Source organism: Chiloscyllium plagiosum, chromosome 27 (assembly GCF_004010195.1).
Source record: "Chiloscyllium plagiosum isolate BGI_BamShark_2017 chromosome 27, ASM401019v2, whole genome shotgun sequence".
In the NCBI taxonomy this organism is placed as follows: Eukaryota; Metazoa; Chordata; class Chondrichthyes; order Orectolobiformes; family Hemiscylliidae; genus Chiloscyllium; species Chiloscyllium plagiosum.
Genome location: NC_057736.1, coordinates 6,934,529 through 6,953,984, shown reverse-complemented (window position 1 = coordinate 6,953,984; position 19,456 = coordinate 6,934,529). Strand labels below are relative to the sequence as shown.

Sequence of the window (19,456 nt, the reverse complement as noted above, 5' to 3'; positions counted from 1 at the left end):
AGGTCCAGTTCTCATAATCCTGAAAAGACAGCAGTGCCCAATGCAGGCACGCCCCAATCTCCATTCATCACACTAGCCTACGCTGAGAGCTCACCAACTGCATTTGGCCAACAGCAACAATAAATGGGACTGACTCCTGTGGACAATTGTGTTGATGATACTTAGATTTTAGAAAATGAAGCTGAACGAAGCTCAAATAAAAGTAAAATACTGCAGGCGCTAGACATCTGAAATAAAAATGGAAAATGCAGGAGAAACCCAGCAGGTCTGGCTGCATCTAAAGATAGAGAAAAACAGAGTTAATATTTTGAGCGCAATATTACTCTTTGTCAGAGTCAAACCCTTGAGTCCCTTCAGCACTTTGCACTTATTTGCAAATATCTGCAATTCTTAGCGAAATGAAATCTAGGAATCATGTGCTACTTAAGACAGAAAACTAATGTGGATTATGTAGCTACAATTGGATCAGCAAGCTGTTTGTTTTTAAACTTCCTGTTCATTCTTTTGCCTGTTTAATTTAACTTGTATGAAACAGTGACATTAAACAGGCAAAAAAAAATCAGAAGCCTGGAGAGACAAACTCTAGGTATAAAAGCAGTCAGAGGTCATTCAAATATTCCCCTTTTTGTGGCGATTCTCTGTCAGGTTGAGTCCAATAATACACCACCGATGCCAACATACAGCTAAGCATGGCCATTCGAATGGAAGGGAGTGGATGGAAGGGGGCACCTCACTTGGGGAAAGGCCTGTTTGCCCCAGGTGGCACCAAAGTGTCATGTCATCCTTCCTTCTGTGCCACTTGCCCAGCAGTACATGGCACCTCCAGACCCCTCTTGCCTACCTCTAAAATGCCTCTCAGCTTCTAAATCACTGAGACTTATCTTTCCGCGGTGACCCATCTCCTCCCGTTAACCTATAGCTTTGCAAATATCTACCCAGTTCCACTTTCAAATCCATTCAAACATACTGACAATTGGTAAAGACTAGACAACTGACCCCTCAAGAATACTTGTATTGCACACTTGCCTTTATTGCTCAGACTATTGAGTATAGGAGATTGTACAGGACATTGGTGAGGCAACTTCTGGAACACTGTATGCAGTTCTGGTCACCCTGCTATAGGAAGGGTATTATTAAATTGGAAAGGTTTTGGAAACGTTTTACTAGTATGTTGCTGGGAATGAAGGGTATAAGTTATAAAAACAGGCTGGATCGGCTGGGACTTTTTTTCACTAGAGCTTAGGAGGTTGAGGGATGATCTTATGGAGGTTTATAAACTCATGAGGGGCAGAGATAAGATGATAGCAAATGTCTTTTCTTTAGGGTGAGGGAGTTCAAAACTAGGGGGTGTATCTTTACGGTGAGAGTAAAAAAATTTAAAAGGGGACTGAGGGGCAACTTTTTCACACAAAGGATGGTTCGCATGTGGAATGAGCTGCCAGAGGAAGTTCTGGATGCAGATACAGTTACAACATTTAAAAGACATTTGGACAGGCGCATGAAGAGGAAAGGTTAAGAGGGATATGGGCTGAGTTCAGGCGAGTGGGACTAGTTTAATTTGAGCAATTTGGCCAGCATGGACCAGTTGGACCGAAGGGTCCGTTTCTGTGCTGTGTGACTATAAGACTGTATGGATATGGGTGGCTCCACCTGATCATTGAATTTTCTAATTTCTCATTAAGGGTGTAGGAGGGCCAAAGAATGTAATCTCCCACGAATGGGGATATTAAACAAGCTGTGTACCACCACAATGTTATTAACTTAGCCTTTAAAATCAAAGAGCATACGTGATAAAACATGAGTGGCAGCAATCAGGTATAGCTGACTACAATTGGAAACCTCGTTTTACCTGTAAGGTCCATTAGGTTTTACTGTTCAACATTTCAATGTGTGATAACAATATTGATGCTGTCCAGTGTTACAGCTGGTAGCAACTGGAGTATGATTTTCGAGGGGAGTCCATTGTCAGCAGAGTGGTAAGCAAAACAAAATTTCTACAAGTCGCCAAAGAAATTTGTCAGTCTTGGGGTGGTCACAATTGGATGAGGAAGCCACAGTCTGGACTGAACCGCTGCTCCAGCCTCCAACCCCTGCTGCCAGACAAAGAGCAATGGAAACCTTGGGTCGTCAATACAAACAAATCGATCTCGTCGCATGGCCCCCCTACACACAGTCCTGTCAAATGACAACTACACAATTACAGGAGGAGAAATGCCTCATGCAGAGCAGCATCCAATTCTGGATTGAGAAACCTCTCTCTCCATTGCAGTGCCAAAATATTCTAAAAGAGCAGTCTCCAATTCCCAAGGTAAGACATTCAAGTTAAATTTTGGGGTTTGATTCGAAGCAATGGAATTATTAAAATTGTAGCTTCAGTTTGTAAAAACGGAGCTTTTGCCTATGACCCTTTGAACTGACTGACTGATCAATTCAGGGCTACAATCACGCACTGTATATTACCCCCCACTGCTCCACACCGAACCCAACTAAAGGTGCAAGTCACCTGTGCAGCTTATTGTCCACATAAATCAATGTTTATATGTCAGTTAAAAATCAATGACAAAAACATGTAACCCCGCGGTATCTTTCCCGTGTCAAGGTACAGTGAGAAAGATTGAGTGAGAGAAGACTAGGTTGGAACATCCACACAAGCACAAACCACAGGGTAAGAATGTCATTGTGATGAAACTGTTATGTAATTAGTTTAGGAATAAAGAATGCAATTCATTTTCCCTTCTATTCCAAATTCCGTTAAGTCCATTGCCTGGACTCTAACTCTGGTTGATCAGTTAACAAACTTAATTTAACCTGAATGGAAAGCCAGAAGCAGTCAGATTTGTCTTTGAAGTATAAAATATGACATGCACTGGCTTTTCACTTCCTGTTATCTGCTCTAACCAGGGCAGTTACAGTGACTGAAGAAGGTAAAGATGGAGGTAAGATGTTGACATTTTGTGAATGGCGTTCATGCTTGATAGTTTGACCTTTAATCAGGAATTCATTGAGAGCCTCTGATTATATCCGCTGAGTGGGAGCTCTTTCTTGAGTTTAGAGTCTGTTTCCTGACTTGAGATTCAAAACATGTCATGGTTCTCTGTAACAGCACAACCGGAATTGGAGGCTGTGTTGAAAATAAAAGGCATTATCAAGAAAAGAAATTTTTAAATTCATATCCTAGCCTCTATAAACTCTGAGAGAACCCAAGGGAAGTTCATCCAAAGCCAATTAAAAAGCTGTCAGTTTTTATTCTGTAATTGATTCTCAGGATTGAACTGGAGGTTCTTAGCTAGTCCACTGTCCTATGACAGACTGTGCAGAGAGTGAAGAATTTTCTCCTTCCCGGAGATGGCAAACGAGGAGGCATAACAGCAAAATAACTGAGCAAGTTTATCTGAGGGAAAACCCACCACCTTTCGTCAACCCCCTCCCCCCCACCATGGTTACCTTCTGGGCAAGATCCTATGGGCAACTTTCAGATGTTATTTCCCTTAATCAACCTGTTCAGACATGTTATTACATACTTCTGGACCAGTTAGATCTTCAACCTGGGCCTTGTGGCTTGGAGGTATGGACACTGCCATGGTGCCACAAGAACTCCAACTTGGGCAATTTCCATTTGGCAACAATTAAGACTCTTCAGTAGTCATTACTGGGCACTTAAAAGATTCAAATCTCCACCTTCAGAACCGCTGCTGTGGTTATCTCATTTCCCAGGTAACCACAGCCCCCTACCTGTTGAGTTAGGGAGGGATATCTCCAATTTCACCAATTTGGGGCCAATCAGAGGCATGGACAGTGGGGAGGTGGTTGCCATTGAAAGCCACCCTTTAATTGGACCCCCATGGCCACCTTTGCTCCATGACAAGAAGATAGAAATCTCACTGCTGGACACCCCCCCCCCCCACCCCACCCCAACATACACACACAATGAGGAGCAGGCCTCAGCTGACAGACTTTAGGACCCAAATATTGCTGGCCTCTGATTGCCTATCAGCTCTCTGAAACCCGAGTGAGGCCTGTAACAGGACAAGAACTTGTCCTCACTCTTATCTGTCAGTTCTTAATGAGGGTGAGTTATCTCAACAATGAGAATGGAGTGTTAGTCATCATCTAACACACTCACCCTCCCACTAAGACAAGGAAAAGGAAAATCTCAGCTTTGTAACCCTCGAATGAAAGTGGTTTGGATAGCAGCAGATAAATGGACCAGGGAGAATCAACATTACTCAATTCCCACTTTAGTGTCATACATTCTGCCTGTCCGTCTGTTTTTTTATCCCCCACTGTACCACTATAAATTCCAGTCCACACTTTGATTATGGAAAGGGTCACTGTAATCTTTACTCTGTTTTGATTACACAATCCCACCAGTGATGGCACTGTTGTGCTTCTACTGGTGAAAAACATAATTACAATCCAATAAGTTTACATTACAAATTTGGAACACAAGATTTATAATGGAAAAGCTGACAGAAAGTGTATTAAAGTGTTTTTCTTTCGCACTTGTAACTACCACTTGGTTGATACCAGTGTTCACACTATTGAAGCCAAATTAAAAGTCAGAATGGTCTATACGTTAAACTCAAAGGAGAACCTTGAGCATTATGTTCATATTGTCCTGATCTTGGTGTAGGCAGGCAGGACCACCATAGATTCAACCAAACGTTAATTCCGGCAACGATGTCGTCAAGAAAGATTGTAACATGGGAGGCGACAGCGTCAGTGATTGTTTGGCTCTTCTGAGAATTAAAGATACATCTTCAGAGACTCTCCGGGGATAAAAGGAGAAACCATTAACACTGGATCTTAAAACCAAACAGAAGCAGCTCAGTCAATATTGTGCATGCCAAAGGCTGATTGAATTTTCAAAAACCGGCTGAAATCTTGAACCAAAATGGTGTCTTCACTTTGCTCATTCCAGATGCTGACGGTCAAACTGCGCATTTGACTTTTGTTTTCATTTCACATTTCTGACATTGAAATGTTACTTTCCACCTCTCCTTTGATCCAAAAAATCAGATGAATCCTGGGGACAATCTCAATGCTCCAGGTGTAACACTTTATCAGTGTATTGACCACATTAGGTTTCTCTATCTGCATCCTACCTCCCTGGACAGTTTGTCAATTCAACACCAAATTTCACTGAATAAACCTTACCAACCATGCCACATTTCACAAGTCATTATTGTGGCAAGTGAACTTTGACCTTTTAGTTGTTTCTGTCTCTGATATCAGACAGACTTCAAGAAACAAAGATACATTCAGATGGCAAAAGATTAACATGAACTCTCAGTAGGGTTTGTCACATTATCCAACCCAATTTTCTCATAGATGCATCAATTGTTCCTGCAGTTCCCCAAGTCCTGTGTGTACAACTCCCTATTAATTCAATAGTGTTGGATTCTTCAACACTGCTTCCTCTTTGTGAGTAGGATACATACAAGGTCATTATTTGTGAGATGAGGCAATCCCAAAGTTTACAGCAGGAACAAAGAGTCTATTAACATTTTGGCACTGGAAATTGTCAAGGTACGTAGAGTGGAAGAGTTGTATTTAATGATACTGTTCCCTCACTTTTTTATGGTGGAGAATGAAAGAGGTGAGAAGAGAAAGAGAGGAAAAAGAAAGGAATATGAGAGAGGGAAAAGAGAAACAGAAAGAGAAGGAATTCTGTCACTTGAGAAGAGCAACCAGAGATGGGGTGTAGAATAACAGGAATGGAGAGAAGATTCTCGCCACTCGCTCACATCTTTTCTCAGTGTTTCCTTCCCAAGTGTTGGATGCGACCATAATTGGTGAATGTGATGCACTCAGAGCTTGTGCCCCGGACACAGGCATATTTTTGCAGGGTGGATTTTTTGCTTTTTTCTTGTTGATTGCGAACCATAATTCCATCCCTCAAATCAAATTCTCCCAATCCTTGGCTGAATCACAGGGAACAAGGTGTTAATGGTAGGAAAGTGTTTTCCAAAACAAGACTTCTTTTTATTCAATCTGACACAAACGTATCAAAAATTCAGCAACATTAATTTAAGGATATGTTTGGTGACCTTCAAACCTCAGCTATGTTATCAGAATTTAATACTCTTCCATTTAGCTTTCATACAATTTCAGTACAGTAACTCTATAGACATCAGATATTGATTGTCTATTTTCAGAGGACAGTCAAGCACTTCCACGTGTGTGTGTGTGTAGATATATATATATTACATGTATTCAAGAACAGAAAACAACAGATAACGTGGTACCAAGATGTTGCTCACAGAATTTCGAAGGTTGTTTTGCAGAACAACCTTTGACACTGCACCAATGTTTAAATCAGATGCGAAACGTGACCATTCTAAATGAGCAAAATTGACTTTTAACAAAACTATTTTCTCTTAATAATATGAGCCTTCAGCACCTCTCAACCACGAGGACTATTTCCAATGCTCTGCACTATACATAAATTCTAACGCAGTGTGGCAGTTGTCTAAAAGCAGTTGTGCTTTGCATTTTATAGCCCCTTACTACAGACTCCTTTAGAAGGCTTAGGTTGAACAACAACAGGAAATTCAACAACACACGTGAAAAATACCAGCATTAAAACATGACTCTGCTACTTAGCAGAACTTTAATAGAGCGACATCATTTGGGATCATTATTCTTTTTGTTTTTATTTCAGAGACGATCTGTTGACAGTCCAGGCAATGAGAGGCACTCTTGATTTGTTTATGCATAAAACTCCTCCTGTTTGTCAGGTTTTTGGTAAGCTATGCTCGCCTGCTTCGGCTCTTCCAATGTGTAGCTTCCCTCGTCCTTTTTCTTCATTCGATAGATCAGCAGCATGACCAGGAAGGCAGCAAAGAGTGCTCCAACTACCCCCCCGACAACAACCGCTGTGTAGGAGAAAACGGAAAAGGGTTAATAACAGTTTACCTCCTGCACCATTAAACAAGGGGAGTCAAGATTGGTGTAGTCTCCAGGTAGACGTGGGTCACAGGATCAAACAGATTTATACCATCATTTGTGGATTGAATTCACTCCTCATGTATTTGAAAGCACAGAATCGAGGCCATTCGGCCTACTACTTCCCTTTGAAAGATCTACCCACTTGATTCCTTTCTTGCAGCCCTGCAACCTTTCCTTTATCATGATGTATCCATTACTGTTAAAGATACCATTGAACTTGCTTCTATCTAAGGAGTGCTTTTTAAACCTGTCCTCTGCCTTTAAGATATTATTGGACAATTTTGTCAAAATGATCCAAAATGCCCAATGTCCAAGAATTTGGGAAACAGGGAAGGCTTGTTTATTTATTCCTGGGATATGGGGTCACTGACTGGGCCAGTGTTTGTTGCCCTGAAGAAGGCAGCAGTGACCTCCTTGAACCACTGCAGCCTGTGGTGTTTAGGTACACCCCCAGCATTGTTAGCAGGCAGTTCCCTAAGTCGAACAGATCCGAGCAGAGGGGTTTCTCAGGTCAGGCCAATGAGTTACGGCTGGAAGATGTAACTCATAGTTTCACAGAATTAGATTATAAAGTTGTAACAGCCATTTGGTCTAATTGGTCCATGGCCAATAGTTATACAACAGACTTCTCCTCCCATTCTCTTCTTCATCTTACCTTTTCAACATAAACTTGTTCTCCTTAATCCCTCCTGCATTTATTCAGCTTCTATATTATTTTCCTCAACCACTCCTCATGGTAGCAAATGGCACATGTTCACCAAAGTTCCCTTATTGATTTGTTTGGGTGACTAATTTATATTCACAGCCGCAAATCAGGGATGGGATGGATGGCCTTGTGATATTATCGTTGGGAAGCTAATCCAGAGCTAATGTTCTGAGTACCCTGGTTCAAATCCTGCAGATGGTGGAAGTTAATAAATATCTGGAATTAAGACTCTAATGATGACCATAAATCCATTGTCAATTCTCTAGGGAAAACCCATCTGGTTCATGAATGCCCTTTAAGGAAGGAAACTGACCTCCTTACCTCGTCTGTTTCACATGTGACTCCAGACCCACAGCAATCTGGTTGACTCTGAATTAGGGATGGGCAATAAATGCTGGTCTGGTCAGTGACACCCTCACCCCACAATTAATGAAACAAAAGTTCTTTAGAATGTAATTAGATCATATTTGAGACAGAATGCTGACAAGAATCTGGGACATATGTAGATTTGTGTTTAAAAATTATGATTATCGTTTTTTTGTTATATCTAATTACACATTTTTGGTGATATATAACATATTAGCATTGTTAAATGTTTCAAAGTGCAAGATTTCTTGGCATGCTTTTGTTAAACAGAAATACATAGCAGCCAATCTGTGCTAGCAACATCTGACTGACATTAAGCTAAATAACAAGGGGCAGCGTTGGTCTCAATAATATCAAGGATGAGGGGCATCGGTTATGTGAAAAGACCAGAGCAGGTAGGAATTGTTTTTCTTGGCACAGAGAAGCAATGTATAGGATTGAATAAGGACAAAAAATAGGAATGTTATTGTAGTTATCAAGGCCTGATAATAGCACAAGGCACAGGGAAGTGTAGAAATTGCAATAGATTATCTCAAAAAGATATTAGGAGAGTGAAACACTGGCAATTAAATATGGGATAATTCAAAGGTGTTTTATAAATATATTAGCGGCAAGAGAATGTCCAGGGAAAGCGTATGCTATTTTCGACCCTAATGGGCTAACGTGTGTAGCTGGGAGATGTGGGTGAGGTTTTAAAATGATTACTTTGTTTCTGTATTCACTACTTAGGAGAAGAATGTAGGTATAGAAATCAGGAATTGCAACTTTAACAAATTAAAGAATTAGATTACAATTAAGAGGGATGACGTATTCATGGTTTTGGTGGGCTTGAATTGGATAAATCTCCAGGCCGAGATGAAATGTACCCTATGTACTCTGTGTGAGGCAAGGGAGAAGATTGCATGGATTTGACATTAATTTTCAAATACAGATATGGAGACAAGGCAGAGGACTTGAGTACAGCTAATGTGGTACTATCATTCATGAAAGGAAGGGGGGATAAATGAGGGACCTCCAGGCACGTAAGTCTAACATCGGTGGTAGCAAAACTACTGGGGAAAAAAAAATCCAAGAGACAGAATAGGTGCTTGGAAAGACCAGGGTTAATCGAGAATAGCATGGTTTTGTCAGTGGAGATCTCACCAAACAGGTTTGGTTAAGTATTTCGAGAAGGTGACTAGATGTGTAGATGAGAGTACTGCAGTTGATGCAGCCTGCATTATAATAGTTTATAATTGACAAGGTATTGCATGAGAGACTGATCAAGAAAATAAGAGCCCATGAGATCCAGGACAATTTGGCAAACTGGATTCAAACCTGGGAGAAAGTGAGGACTGCAGATGCTGGAGATCAGAGTTGAAGAGTGTGGCACTGGAAAAGCACAGCAGGAGAGTCGATGTTTCGAGCATAAGGCCTTCACCAGGAATGAGGGGGTGGGCCGGGGTTTGAGAGATAAATGGGAGGGAGGTAGCTGGGAAAGCGATAGGTGGATAAGGTGAGGGAGAAGGTGATGGTCAGAGGGGGCAGTGATGGACGGGTCCGGAGGGCGGTGCCGAGTTGGAGGCTTGGGACTGGGATAACGTGAGGGGAGGGGAATGAGGAAGTTGTTGAAATCCACATTGATCCCATTTGATCCCAAAGCAGAATATGAGGCATTCTTCCTCCAGGTGTCGGGTGGTAACAATTTGGTGGTGGAGGAGGCCCAGGATTGCATGTCCTTGATGGAGTGGGACGGGGAATTGAAGTGTTCAGCCACGGGATGGTGAGATTGGTGGGTACGGGTGTCCCAGAAGTGTTCTCTGAAATAATCTGCAAGAAAGCGTCCCGTTTCCCGGATGTAGAGGAGACCACACCGGGTGCAACGGATGCAGTGGATGACATTGGTAAGGGTACAGGTAAATTTCTGTTGGATGTGGAAGGATCCTTTGGGACCTTGGATGGAAGTGAGAGAAGTGGTGTTGGCGCAGGTTTTGCTCTTCCTGTGGTGGCAGGGAAAGGTGCCAGGGATGGAGTGTGGGCTGGTGGGAGGTGTGGACCTGACGAGGGAGTTGCGGAGGGAATGGTCTTTTGAGAATGCTGATAGGGGCGGGGAGGGAAATATATCTCTGATGATGGGGTCCGTTTGGAGGTGATGGAAGTGGTGGAGGATGAAGCGTTCATTGTATGAGGAGATTGGTGAGGTGGAAAGTGAGGATTGGAGGGTTCTGCCCTTGTTGCTTTGACTGAGTGGTAGGAGGCAGAGGGTGATGGTTGAAGGGTGCTTTTTATGACTGGGAGCCTGTATCCATTGGCATATCACAGGGTTTATCACTGGTCCCTTGTTGTTCATAAATTGGATTAGTGATCTAAACATAAATGTAGGAAGTACGATCAGTAAATTCTCAGATAACATGAAAATTAGTGATGTGGCACAAAGCGAGGAGGAATGGTTTTGACAACAGGATGATATAGATGGTCTGGTGAGATGGGTTGAACAGTGACAAATGGAACTTAATTCTGAAAGTGTGAAGTGTGTATTTTTGGAGGACTGATAGGTAAGAGAGTAAATGGTAAGATTTTGAGTGGCACTGATAATCACATGGTTAGGAAGGCATATGGGAAACTTGCCTTTATTACTCAAAGAATTGAATGCAAGGCCAAGGAGGTGATGATGGATATCATGTTAGTTTGGCCATAACTGGAGTGCTGTGTGTAGGGTTGGTTGCCACATTACAGGAAGGATATGCTTGCACTGGACAGCATGAGAGAAGATTCACCAGGACGTTTCCTGGGCTGGAGCAAAGCAGCAATGCAGAGAGAGTTGACAGGCTGGGGCTGTTTTCCTTGGAGCAGAGAAGGCTGAGCAGGGACCTCATTGGGGTGTACAAATTTCTGAGCGGCACAGATAGGCTCAATAGGAATAAATATCTTCCCTCAGCCAAGGGATCAATAATCGGGAGGCATAGGGTCAAGGTAAGGGCTGGAGGTTTACAGAAGAGTGAGTAGAATTTGTTTTACCCAGGTGCTGGGGGCTGGCATCTGGAACTCACTTGCTGAACGGTTAGTAAGAGATGGGAACCATTACAACATTCAAGAACTGTTTGGATGAACAATTGAAATGCAACAGTATGTGAGGTTATAGGCTGAGTGCTGGGAAATGGGATTAAAGTACATAGGGTGCTTGATGACTGGCATGGACATAATGGGCCGAAGGGCCTGTTTCATGCAGTAATATTCTACGACTCTACATGAAGAAAAAGACTTGATAGAGAAATTTAGACTCATGAATAGATTCAGTATGAGTAATTTAGGAGAACCTGAGGAAATAGTCCTGAGTTTGAAACATTGCTTTTCCTGCAGTTTCAGAACGGGCATTACTTTATTTTGTCATCAAAGTGAGAAAGGCTGTGGATGGAATGGCAAAACATTCCACTTGTGAAGCTGCCCATCAATCAGTAAATGGTTAGGTTTTTATCCTGTGTTTCCAGCACAACGTGGAAGAGCAATTAGATGGTGGTTTTTTTTTCCTTGAATAACGTCAATTCTCGAAGGAGTGTTTATCCTGGTTTCTGATGTACTCTGTCCAGTACATCAGTACAAAGGAAACATGAGCCCACATCTGTTTCACTTGAACCACCCAGTTCTTTAAAACAGAAGCAGGGTTGTGCTACAGCATTTATCAGCTCACTGTGGACGAATACATCTGATGGCAGAGACAGAAGAAGCACATGAAAAGGCATGTTCAATACACCAAGTCATGAAATCATTATGGCACACAAGAGGTTATTTGGCCCATCAAGCCCATGTCAGCACATTTCCAGTCCATTGTTCTATCCTTGTGATCCTGTAAGTTTATTTCCCTCAAGTGTTCGGTCATTTTTCTTTTGAAATCATTGTCATTTCCATTTCAACTGTTATCACAGGACACAAACCCCAGGCATAACCACTTGCAACAAAACAGAGTTATTCCTCACACCCGTTCCATAATCCTCCAACTGACCTTTTATCAAAGACCTTAGATCAGCATCCCATAGTTCTCATACTATCAGCAAATGGAAACTCTCCTTTGTCAATTTTATCTCAACCCTTCATAATCTTGTTAACTCAACTGGATCTCCCCAGCTCCATGGAGAACTACCATTCTTCATTTGAACCTTGTAGCTCATTCCTGGAACCATTCCAGTCAATCCCCACTGCACCCTCTCAGGGATCTTTATGTTCTTCCGGAAGTGTGGCAGTCTGAACTAGGTGAGACACTGTTAATTTGTTCATTATCTGTGGGCATCACTGGCAATGGGAACACTTGAAGTACATTCCTCACTGCCCCTTGGGCACCGCACTGAGTGGCTTGCAGAGGGCAATTAAGAGTCAACCCCATTGCTGTGGGTCTGGAGTCACATATAGGCCAAACCAGGTAAGGATGGCAGATTTCCTTCCCTAAAGAACATTTGTGAACCAGATGGGTTCTTCCAACAATCAACAATAACTTCTTGGTCACATTCACTTGTTTTCGATTCCAGATTTGTTTGAACCCATTTATTAGCCTGGGCCACAGGATTACCACAATGCTACCATCTCCCCCGTGGATATTATGGCATAACTAAAGCTTTATAAAGCTTCAATATAACTTCCTCACTTTCATGCTCAATACCTTTACTTATGAAGTGAGACCAAACTCAGCTTGGTCTTTACTGTGCACACTATGCCTTTCACAGTATCTTAACATTTAGTTCAGAGTTTTTCAACTTAATTTTAAAGTCTGATTTTGTGAAGGAAGGGCCTAAATAGAATAAACTCGCAAATTACACTGAGCAATATTCACATCTGAACACATAATCCATTCAAACTGAACTTCCTCCATTTAAAACCTGCTGATGAACCTCCTTGAACAAGCTGATGGACACTTCTCAGCCTATGTCAGAGCTCCTATAACCTGGGTAATGGTGCCCTTTGCAGTAACACCTACCAGAATGATCTGGTATTCAGCATTCTTGATACCCGGCGTAAAGTCAAGGCTACTCTGTGTCTGGGGAAAAACCACAATGATACATCGCTGTGTCCAAAGTATAATCTGTGCAGCAAAGACTACTAAAGGAAGCAGCTTACCTACTAACACCTCTTTCCTCTCCAGTATGTTTTTCTGGGGTAACTGTGCAGCTGAAGATGAGCTCCCCGAATCTATTGCATTGTCTATGTCATTGGGGAGGCCTTTCTTCCCAGTGCCCCTCCTGGTTGGTTGTGTGACGACAGCGAACACTTCATTATTTGCCTCTGGATTGATCACTTCCCCTTCCTCGGTGATTTCAAAGTCTCCACTCGGACTTCCTGCAGCAGGAGCCTCCACCTCATTGTTGACAGTCGTCACTTTGACTATTTCACTGGAGTCATCTTTCTGTGCGTGCTAATTTTTGAAAGAAAAAGTGATTTGGAATTGTTCATTGAAAAGTAGATTCATATCCAAGTCCCCTCTGATTAGCTTGCTATGGTAATGACAGCTCTGACAAGCAAGTAAAAAGAAGCAAGCTCTCCAAGTTGGCTTTCCTGCTTTCAGGATGCACAATGCTTCACTCTGAGACACGGGAGATCGTTTTAATCAAACTATTTTACACCATCCCAGATATTCTCACTGACGTCAATGCACAGTTAAAGTGGATCTATTGCAAGGTCAAGATTGCTGTCAGTTCCTCAATAGGTGGAATACGTTACACTTATGCCCAGTGGTTGGGAGACAAATTCAATAATGACTCTGATCTCACAGGATCTTGCCTGATCCTTTAGATTGAAGTTAAAATCGCTCCCAAACATCTGCCAGTCACCATGATCCAGATGTGAGCAAAATCAGCAATTGCAAAGAAGCTTAAAAAAAAACCCCAAAGAACTGTGGCTTCTGTAAATCAGAAACAAAAACAGAAATTGCTGGAAAAGCTCAGCAGGTCTGGCTGCACCTGTGGAGAGAAATCAAGAGTTAACATTTCGGGTCAAGTGACTCTTCGTCAGAACTCAGAATGCAAACGAGCTACTGGACAGTGCATCCTGTACTCTGTATAAAAAAAAAATTCTTAGCCTTGGGGGTTCTCTGTTCATTCGAAACAACTGGGAAATACAAAATTGAGGGGCTATGGCGCGATTACTGGTGGGAAACTGTAAATACAGATAAATACTATGGCAGTTTATTTTTCTACTCAACATGTTCAGAAATGTTATTACACACCTCTGGAGCAGGTGGGACTCCTGCTTCAGAGGTAGGGACACTACCCACTACAGGCAGAAAGGACACTGATTGGTCAAGATATTGACATGAGAAAGTAATGAGGGACTATAGTTTCTCCAGTGATATAAATTGAGATTATTTGAAATTCCACCTTGTGTTTGTCTAGATGGGTGGAGGAGGAACAGCTTTGACAATAATATTGGGGTGGCACGGTGGCTCAGTGGTTAGCACTGCAGCCTCATAGAACCAGGGTCCCAGGTTTGATTCCAGCCTCAGGCGACTGTCTGTGTGGAGTTTGCACATTCTCCCCGTCTCTGCGTGGGTTTCCTCCGGGTGCTCCGGTTTCCTCCCACAATCCAAAGGCGTCCAGGTTAGGTGAATTGGCCATGCTAAGTTGCCCATAGTGTTAGGTGCATTATTCAAAGGGGAATGGGTCTGGGTGGGTTACTCTTCGGAGGGTCGGTGTGCACTTGTTGGGCCGAAGGGCCTGTTTCCACACTGTAGGGAATCTAATCTAATATTCAGCTGAAAACAAGCACAGATCAGTTCCAACATGGTTCACTAATTCTGTTGCAAAGAACTTTTTGAAGCTTGCCTACCTAGACAAACTTATGTGAATTTTGTTTTCCTCACTCTGAAGAGGATTGTATAAAATGGTAGATATGGAAATGTGTTGCTGGAAAGGCGCAGCAGGTCAGGCAGCATCTAGGGAACAGGAGAATCGACGTTTCGGGCATTAGCCCTTCTTCTGGGCTGAAGAAGGGCTAATGCCCGAAACGTCGATTCTCCTGTTCCCTAGATGCTGCCTGACCTGCTGCGCTTTTCCAGCAACACATTTCCATCTCTGATCTCCAGTATCTGCAGACCTCACTTTCTCCTAAAATGGTAGAGACACAGACAATCCTGAGTTCCCTTTGAGCCATGTCTCCATTCACAGGGAGAGGCTATTCATGTTTCTTTAAGACTGCACGGCTGCTGTTAATCCCAGGTTTACATAAGCTTTGACAAGAAAGACCAGGGAACTATCAGGGAAAGCTTTGCAGTCAAATCCATTCCAATATTGGGAATGCCCCTCACTGCACTTTGGGGCCAGCAACCATAATTCTATTCGTTTTAAAATAGCGATGGAAAAGGATAGACCAGATCTAAAAGTTGGAGTTCTAAATTGGAGAAAGGTCAATTTTGACGGTATTAGGCAAGAACTTTCGAAAGCTGATTGGAGGCAAATGTTCGCAGTAAAGGGACGGCTGGAAAATGGGAAGCCTTCAGAAATGAGATAACAAGAATCCAGAGAAAGTATATTCCTGTCAGGGTGAAAGGGAAGGCTGGTAGGTATAGGGAATGCTGGATGACTAGATAAATTGAGGGTTTGGTTAAGAAAAAGAAGGAAGCATATGTCAGGTATGGACAGGATAGATCGAGTGAATCCTTAGAAGAGTATAAAGAAAGTAGGAGTATACTTAAGAGAGAAATCAGGAGGTCAAAACGGGGACATGAGATAGCTTTGGCAAATAGAATTTAGGAGAATCCAAAGGGTTTTTACAAATATATTAAGGACAAAAGGGTAACTAGGGAGAGAATAGGGCCCCTCAAAGATCAGCAAGGCAGCCTTTGTGTGGAGCCGTAGGAGAAGGGGGAGATACTAAATGAATATTTTGCGTCAGCATTTACTGTGGAAAAGGATATGGAAGATATAGACTATAGGAAATAGATGGTGACATCTTGCAAAATGTCCAGATTACAGAGGAGGAAGTGCTGGATGTCTTGAAATGATTAAAGGTGGATAAATCCCCAGGACCTGATCAGGTGTATCCGAGAACTCTGTGGGAAGCTAGAGAAGTGATTTCTGGGCCTCTTGCTGAGATATTTGTATCATTGATAGTCACAGGTGAGATGCCGGAAGACTGAAGGTTGGCAAATATGGTGCCACTGTTTAAGAAGGGTGGTAAGGACAAGCCAGGGAACTATAGACCAGTGAGAGCCTGGCCTCGGTGGTGGGCAAGTTGTTGGAGGGAATCCTGAGGGACAGGATGTACATGTATTTGGAAAGGCAAGGACTGATTCAGGATAGGAGAAAATAGATGCTGGAGATCAGAGCTGAAAATGTGTTGCTGGAAAAGCGCAGCAGGCCAGGCAGCATCTAAGGAGCAGAGAATCGACATTTTGGGCATGAAGAAGGGCTCATGCCCGAAACGTCGATTTTCCTGCTCCTTGGATGCTGCCTGACCTCATTCAGGATAGTCAACATGGCTTTGTGCGTGGGAAATCATGTCTCACAAACTTGATTGAGTTTTTTGAAGAAGTAACAAAGAGGATTGATGAGGGCAGAGCAGTAGATGTGATCTATATCTCAGTAAGGCGTTCGACAAGGTTCCCCATGGGAGACTGATTAGCAAGGTTAGAACTCATGGAATGCAGGGAGAACTAGCCATTTGGATACAGAACTGGCTCAAAGGTAGAAGACAGAGGGTGGTGGTGGAGGGTAGGAAATTACTGTCCTTACCTGGTCTGTCCTGCATATGACTGCAGACCCACAGCAATGTGGTTGACTCTTGTTGTCCTCTGGAATGGCCTTAGCATTCAACTTTGTTCAAGGGAACATAAGTGTTGGCCCAGCCAACAGTGACCAGTGTCACCCAGTGACCCCATGTCCCAAGACTAAATTAAAAAAAGAAAATAACAAGCGCATCCAGAATGCCATTAGGGGGGATATTCCAGGATTCACACCCAGCAACAGTGAAGCAACAGCAAAGTATTTCCAAGTCAGGATAGTGAGTGGCTTGGAAAGGAGCTTGCAGGGGGTGGTGTTCCCATGTATCTACTGCCCTTGTCCCTTGAGATGGGAGGCATCGTGGATTTAGAAGGTGATGTTGAAAGAACTGTGGCAAAGTTGCTGCAATGCATTTGGTAGAAGATGTACATTGCTGACACTGTGCCAGTTGACGAAGGGAGTCATTGTTTAAGTTGGTGGATAGTGTCCCAATCAAGTGAGGGCTGCTTCGTCCTGGATTGCATCAAGTTTCATGAATGTTATTGGAGTTGCACTCATCTAGCCACATCACACTTCTGACTTGTGCCTTGTAGATAGATGATGGACAGGCTTTGGGGAGTCAGGAAGTGAGTTACTCGCCATGGTATTCCCAGACTCTGACCTGATATTAAAGCCAAAGTATTGATAATGCCATTAGAATGAGCTTTCAACATGACAAACAGAGAATTATATCACATGTAGCACCAAAACAGGCAATTCAGCACAATTGGTCTTTGCTTCTGTTAATGCTCCACATGAACCACACTCCTTTGTGTTTATCCAGCTTCCTGTAAATGCTGTTTCCCTCGGTTACTGCTTTTGGTGGTACTGGAGTCCTCACTCTCATCACTTTGGGTTAAAAAAATACATCATTCCTTCTTGGATTTGTTGGTGACCATTTTATATTATTTATTTCTATGGGCTCTAGCTTTTGTCTCATGAAATAGATTAGAACATCAGACCAGGAGTAGGCCATTCAGCCCTGTCATTTTAGATCATGACTAATCATCTCCTCAATGTCACTTTCCCACATTATCTCCATATCCCTTAATCTCATTAGTGTCCAGAAACATATCGATTTCACTCTTGAACTTAATTAAATGAGATTCCACAACTCATTGAGGTACAGAATTCCAAAGATTAACCACACTCTGAATAAAGCAATTCTTCCTCATCTCAATCCTAAATATCTAACCCCTAATGGGGTACATCCTATTTGTATCCACCCTGTCATACCCTGTCACATGTTTCTATATTTTTATGAGATGCTGGTAAATTCATCAGATGGGTGTTTCGCAGGAGGAGGTGATGGCATTGTTCTGATATAACACCTTCACTGAAAAGTTAACCTGGGAACTTTCTAATCCCCAGAACTCTTCCTGAAGCATCACTCTTCCTATGTGCTGTAACAGGCTAACTGGCAGCCAATTGTAATAGGCTCCTTTCAGGTTGGTGACCCATGACCAGTGGGGTTTCACAGGGATCAGTGTCAGGACTGCAACTGTTCATAATTCATATTAATGACTTGGAGGAAGGAAATGAATGTCCTGTAGCCAAATTTGCAAATGACACTGAAATAGGTGTAAAGGGATATTGTGGGAGGGATATAAGCAGTTTACAAAGTGATATTGATTGGCTAAGTAAGTGGGAAAATGGAGTAAAATGTGGGAAAGTTTATAGTTGTTCATTTTGGAAGAAAGAGCAAAGTTTCATTTAAATGGAAAATAAACTGCAGAAAGCCTCAACTCAAAGGGACTTGTGCACGAAACACAGAAAGGTAGCCGACAGAGGCAGCAGGTAATCAGGAAGGGCAAGGGGAATGTTGGCCCTTATATTTCAAAGGGGTTGAAGTTTAAGAGTAGGGAAATCTTACTGCAACTGTACAAGGTGCGCAAGCAGTTTTGTTCTCCTTATTTAAGGAATGATATAATTTTATTGGAGACAGTTCAGAGAAGATTCATAATGAGTGGTTCCTGGTGTGGAGGGCTTGTCTTATGCGTAAAGGCAAAACAGATTGAGACTCGGATGAGAGGCTGAACTCTCTATTCTCACTTCTATTTTTAATGTTTTAACTTGGAACCCATTGTAACAGAACATCTATTAACAGCAGGCCTGTAGCAATGGGTTTGTATCATCTCCTATCTTGGCAGCCACTGTTACATGAAAGTTTCGGGGCACTTGCTTCCATACTCATTTCGGATGGCATTGCCATCTTGATCACCTTTGACCTCAGTACAAAGTTCATCTTTGTTCCCATGGGGACAAAGTCTGGGGCTTTGTCCCCTTTGACCAACGCACATAGTAACAGTTCAGATAGTGTCAAAGACTGTCTACTTCCCTACCATGTTCTCCATCAGACATTTCTCGAGGATCATCCCTCAGGGGCCCCCAGCACTTCCATAGTTGAAAGGACTCCTTGCAATAAGTGCTTTCCATAGGCAGTGGTCATAAGCAGGCCCTAGGCCTGACCAAATTTACTTTGCTCCCATCTCCTGGAAACTACATCTATTCAAAATTCTAATGCCATTTTAATTCCCAAGAATTGTCTTCCAAAACGTCATACATTTAACTTGCAACTAAGAAGGCAAGGAAATTCTAAACATTTAGTGTTCCACAGTATTCTGCACTGGGCGGTTCCTACACTCCAGTCAGAATTAAAGAACATACAACTATTTGTCTTCTGCACCCCAACGGGGAGGTTTATTTCTGTAGT

At 42.6% G+C, this 19,456-nt stretch overlaps 1 protein-coding gene across 1 annotated transcript in view; it reads right to left on the bottom strand.

Moving 5' to 3' along the window:
- Positions 1–4,316: 4,316 nt before the first annotated feature.
- Positions 4,317–19,456, bottom strand: part of LOC122563500 (syndecan-3-like) — a 213,012-nt gene continuing 197,872 nt past the window's right edge. The window contains exons 4-5 of the mRNA XM_043717296.1: positions 13,109–13,403; positions 4,317–6,878 (exon numbers count right to left, since the gene is read on the bottom strand). Coding sequence (XP_043573231.1) covers positions 6,712–6,878; positions 13,109–13,403 — 462 coding nt within the window. The 3' untranslated portion in view covers positions 4,317–6,711. The remainder of the gene's footprint in view (positions 6,879–13,108; positions 13,404–19,456) is intronic.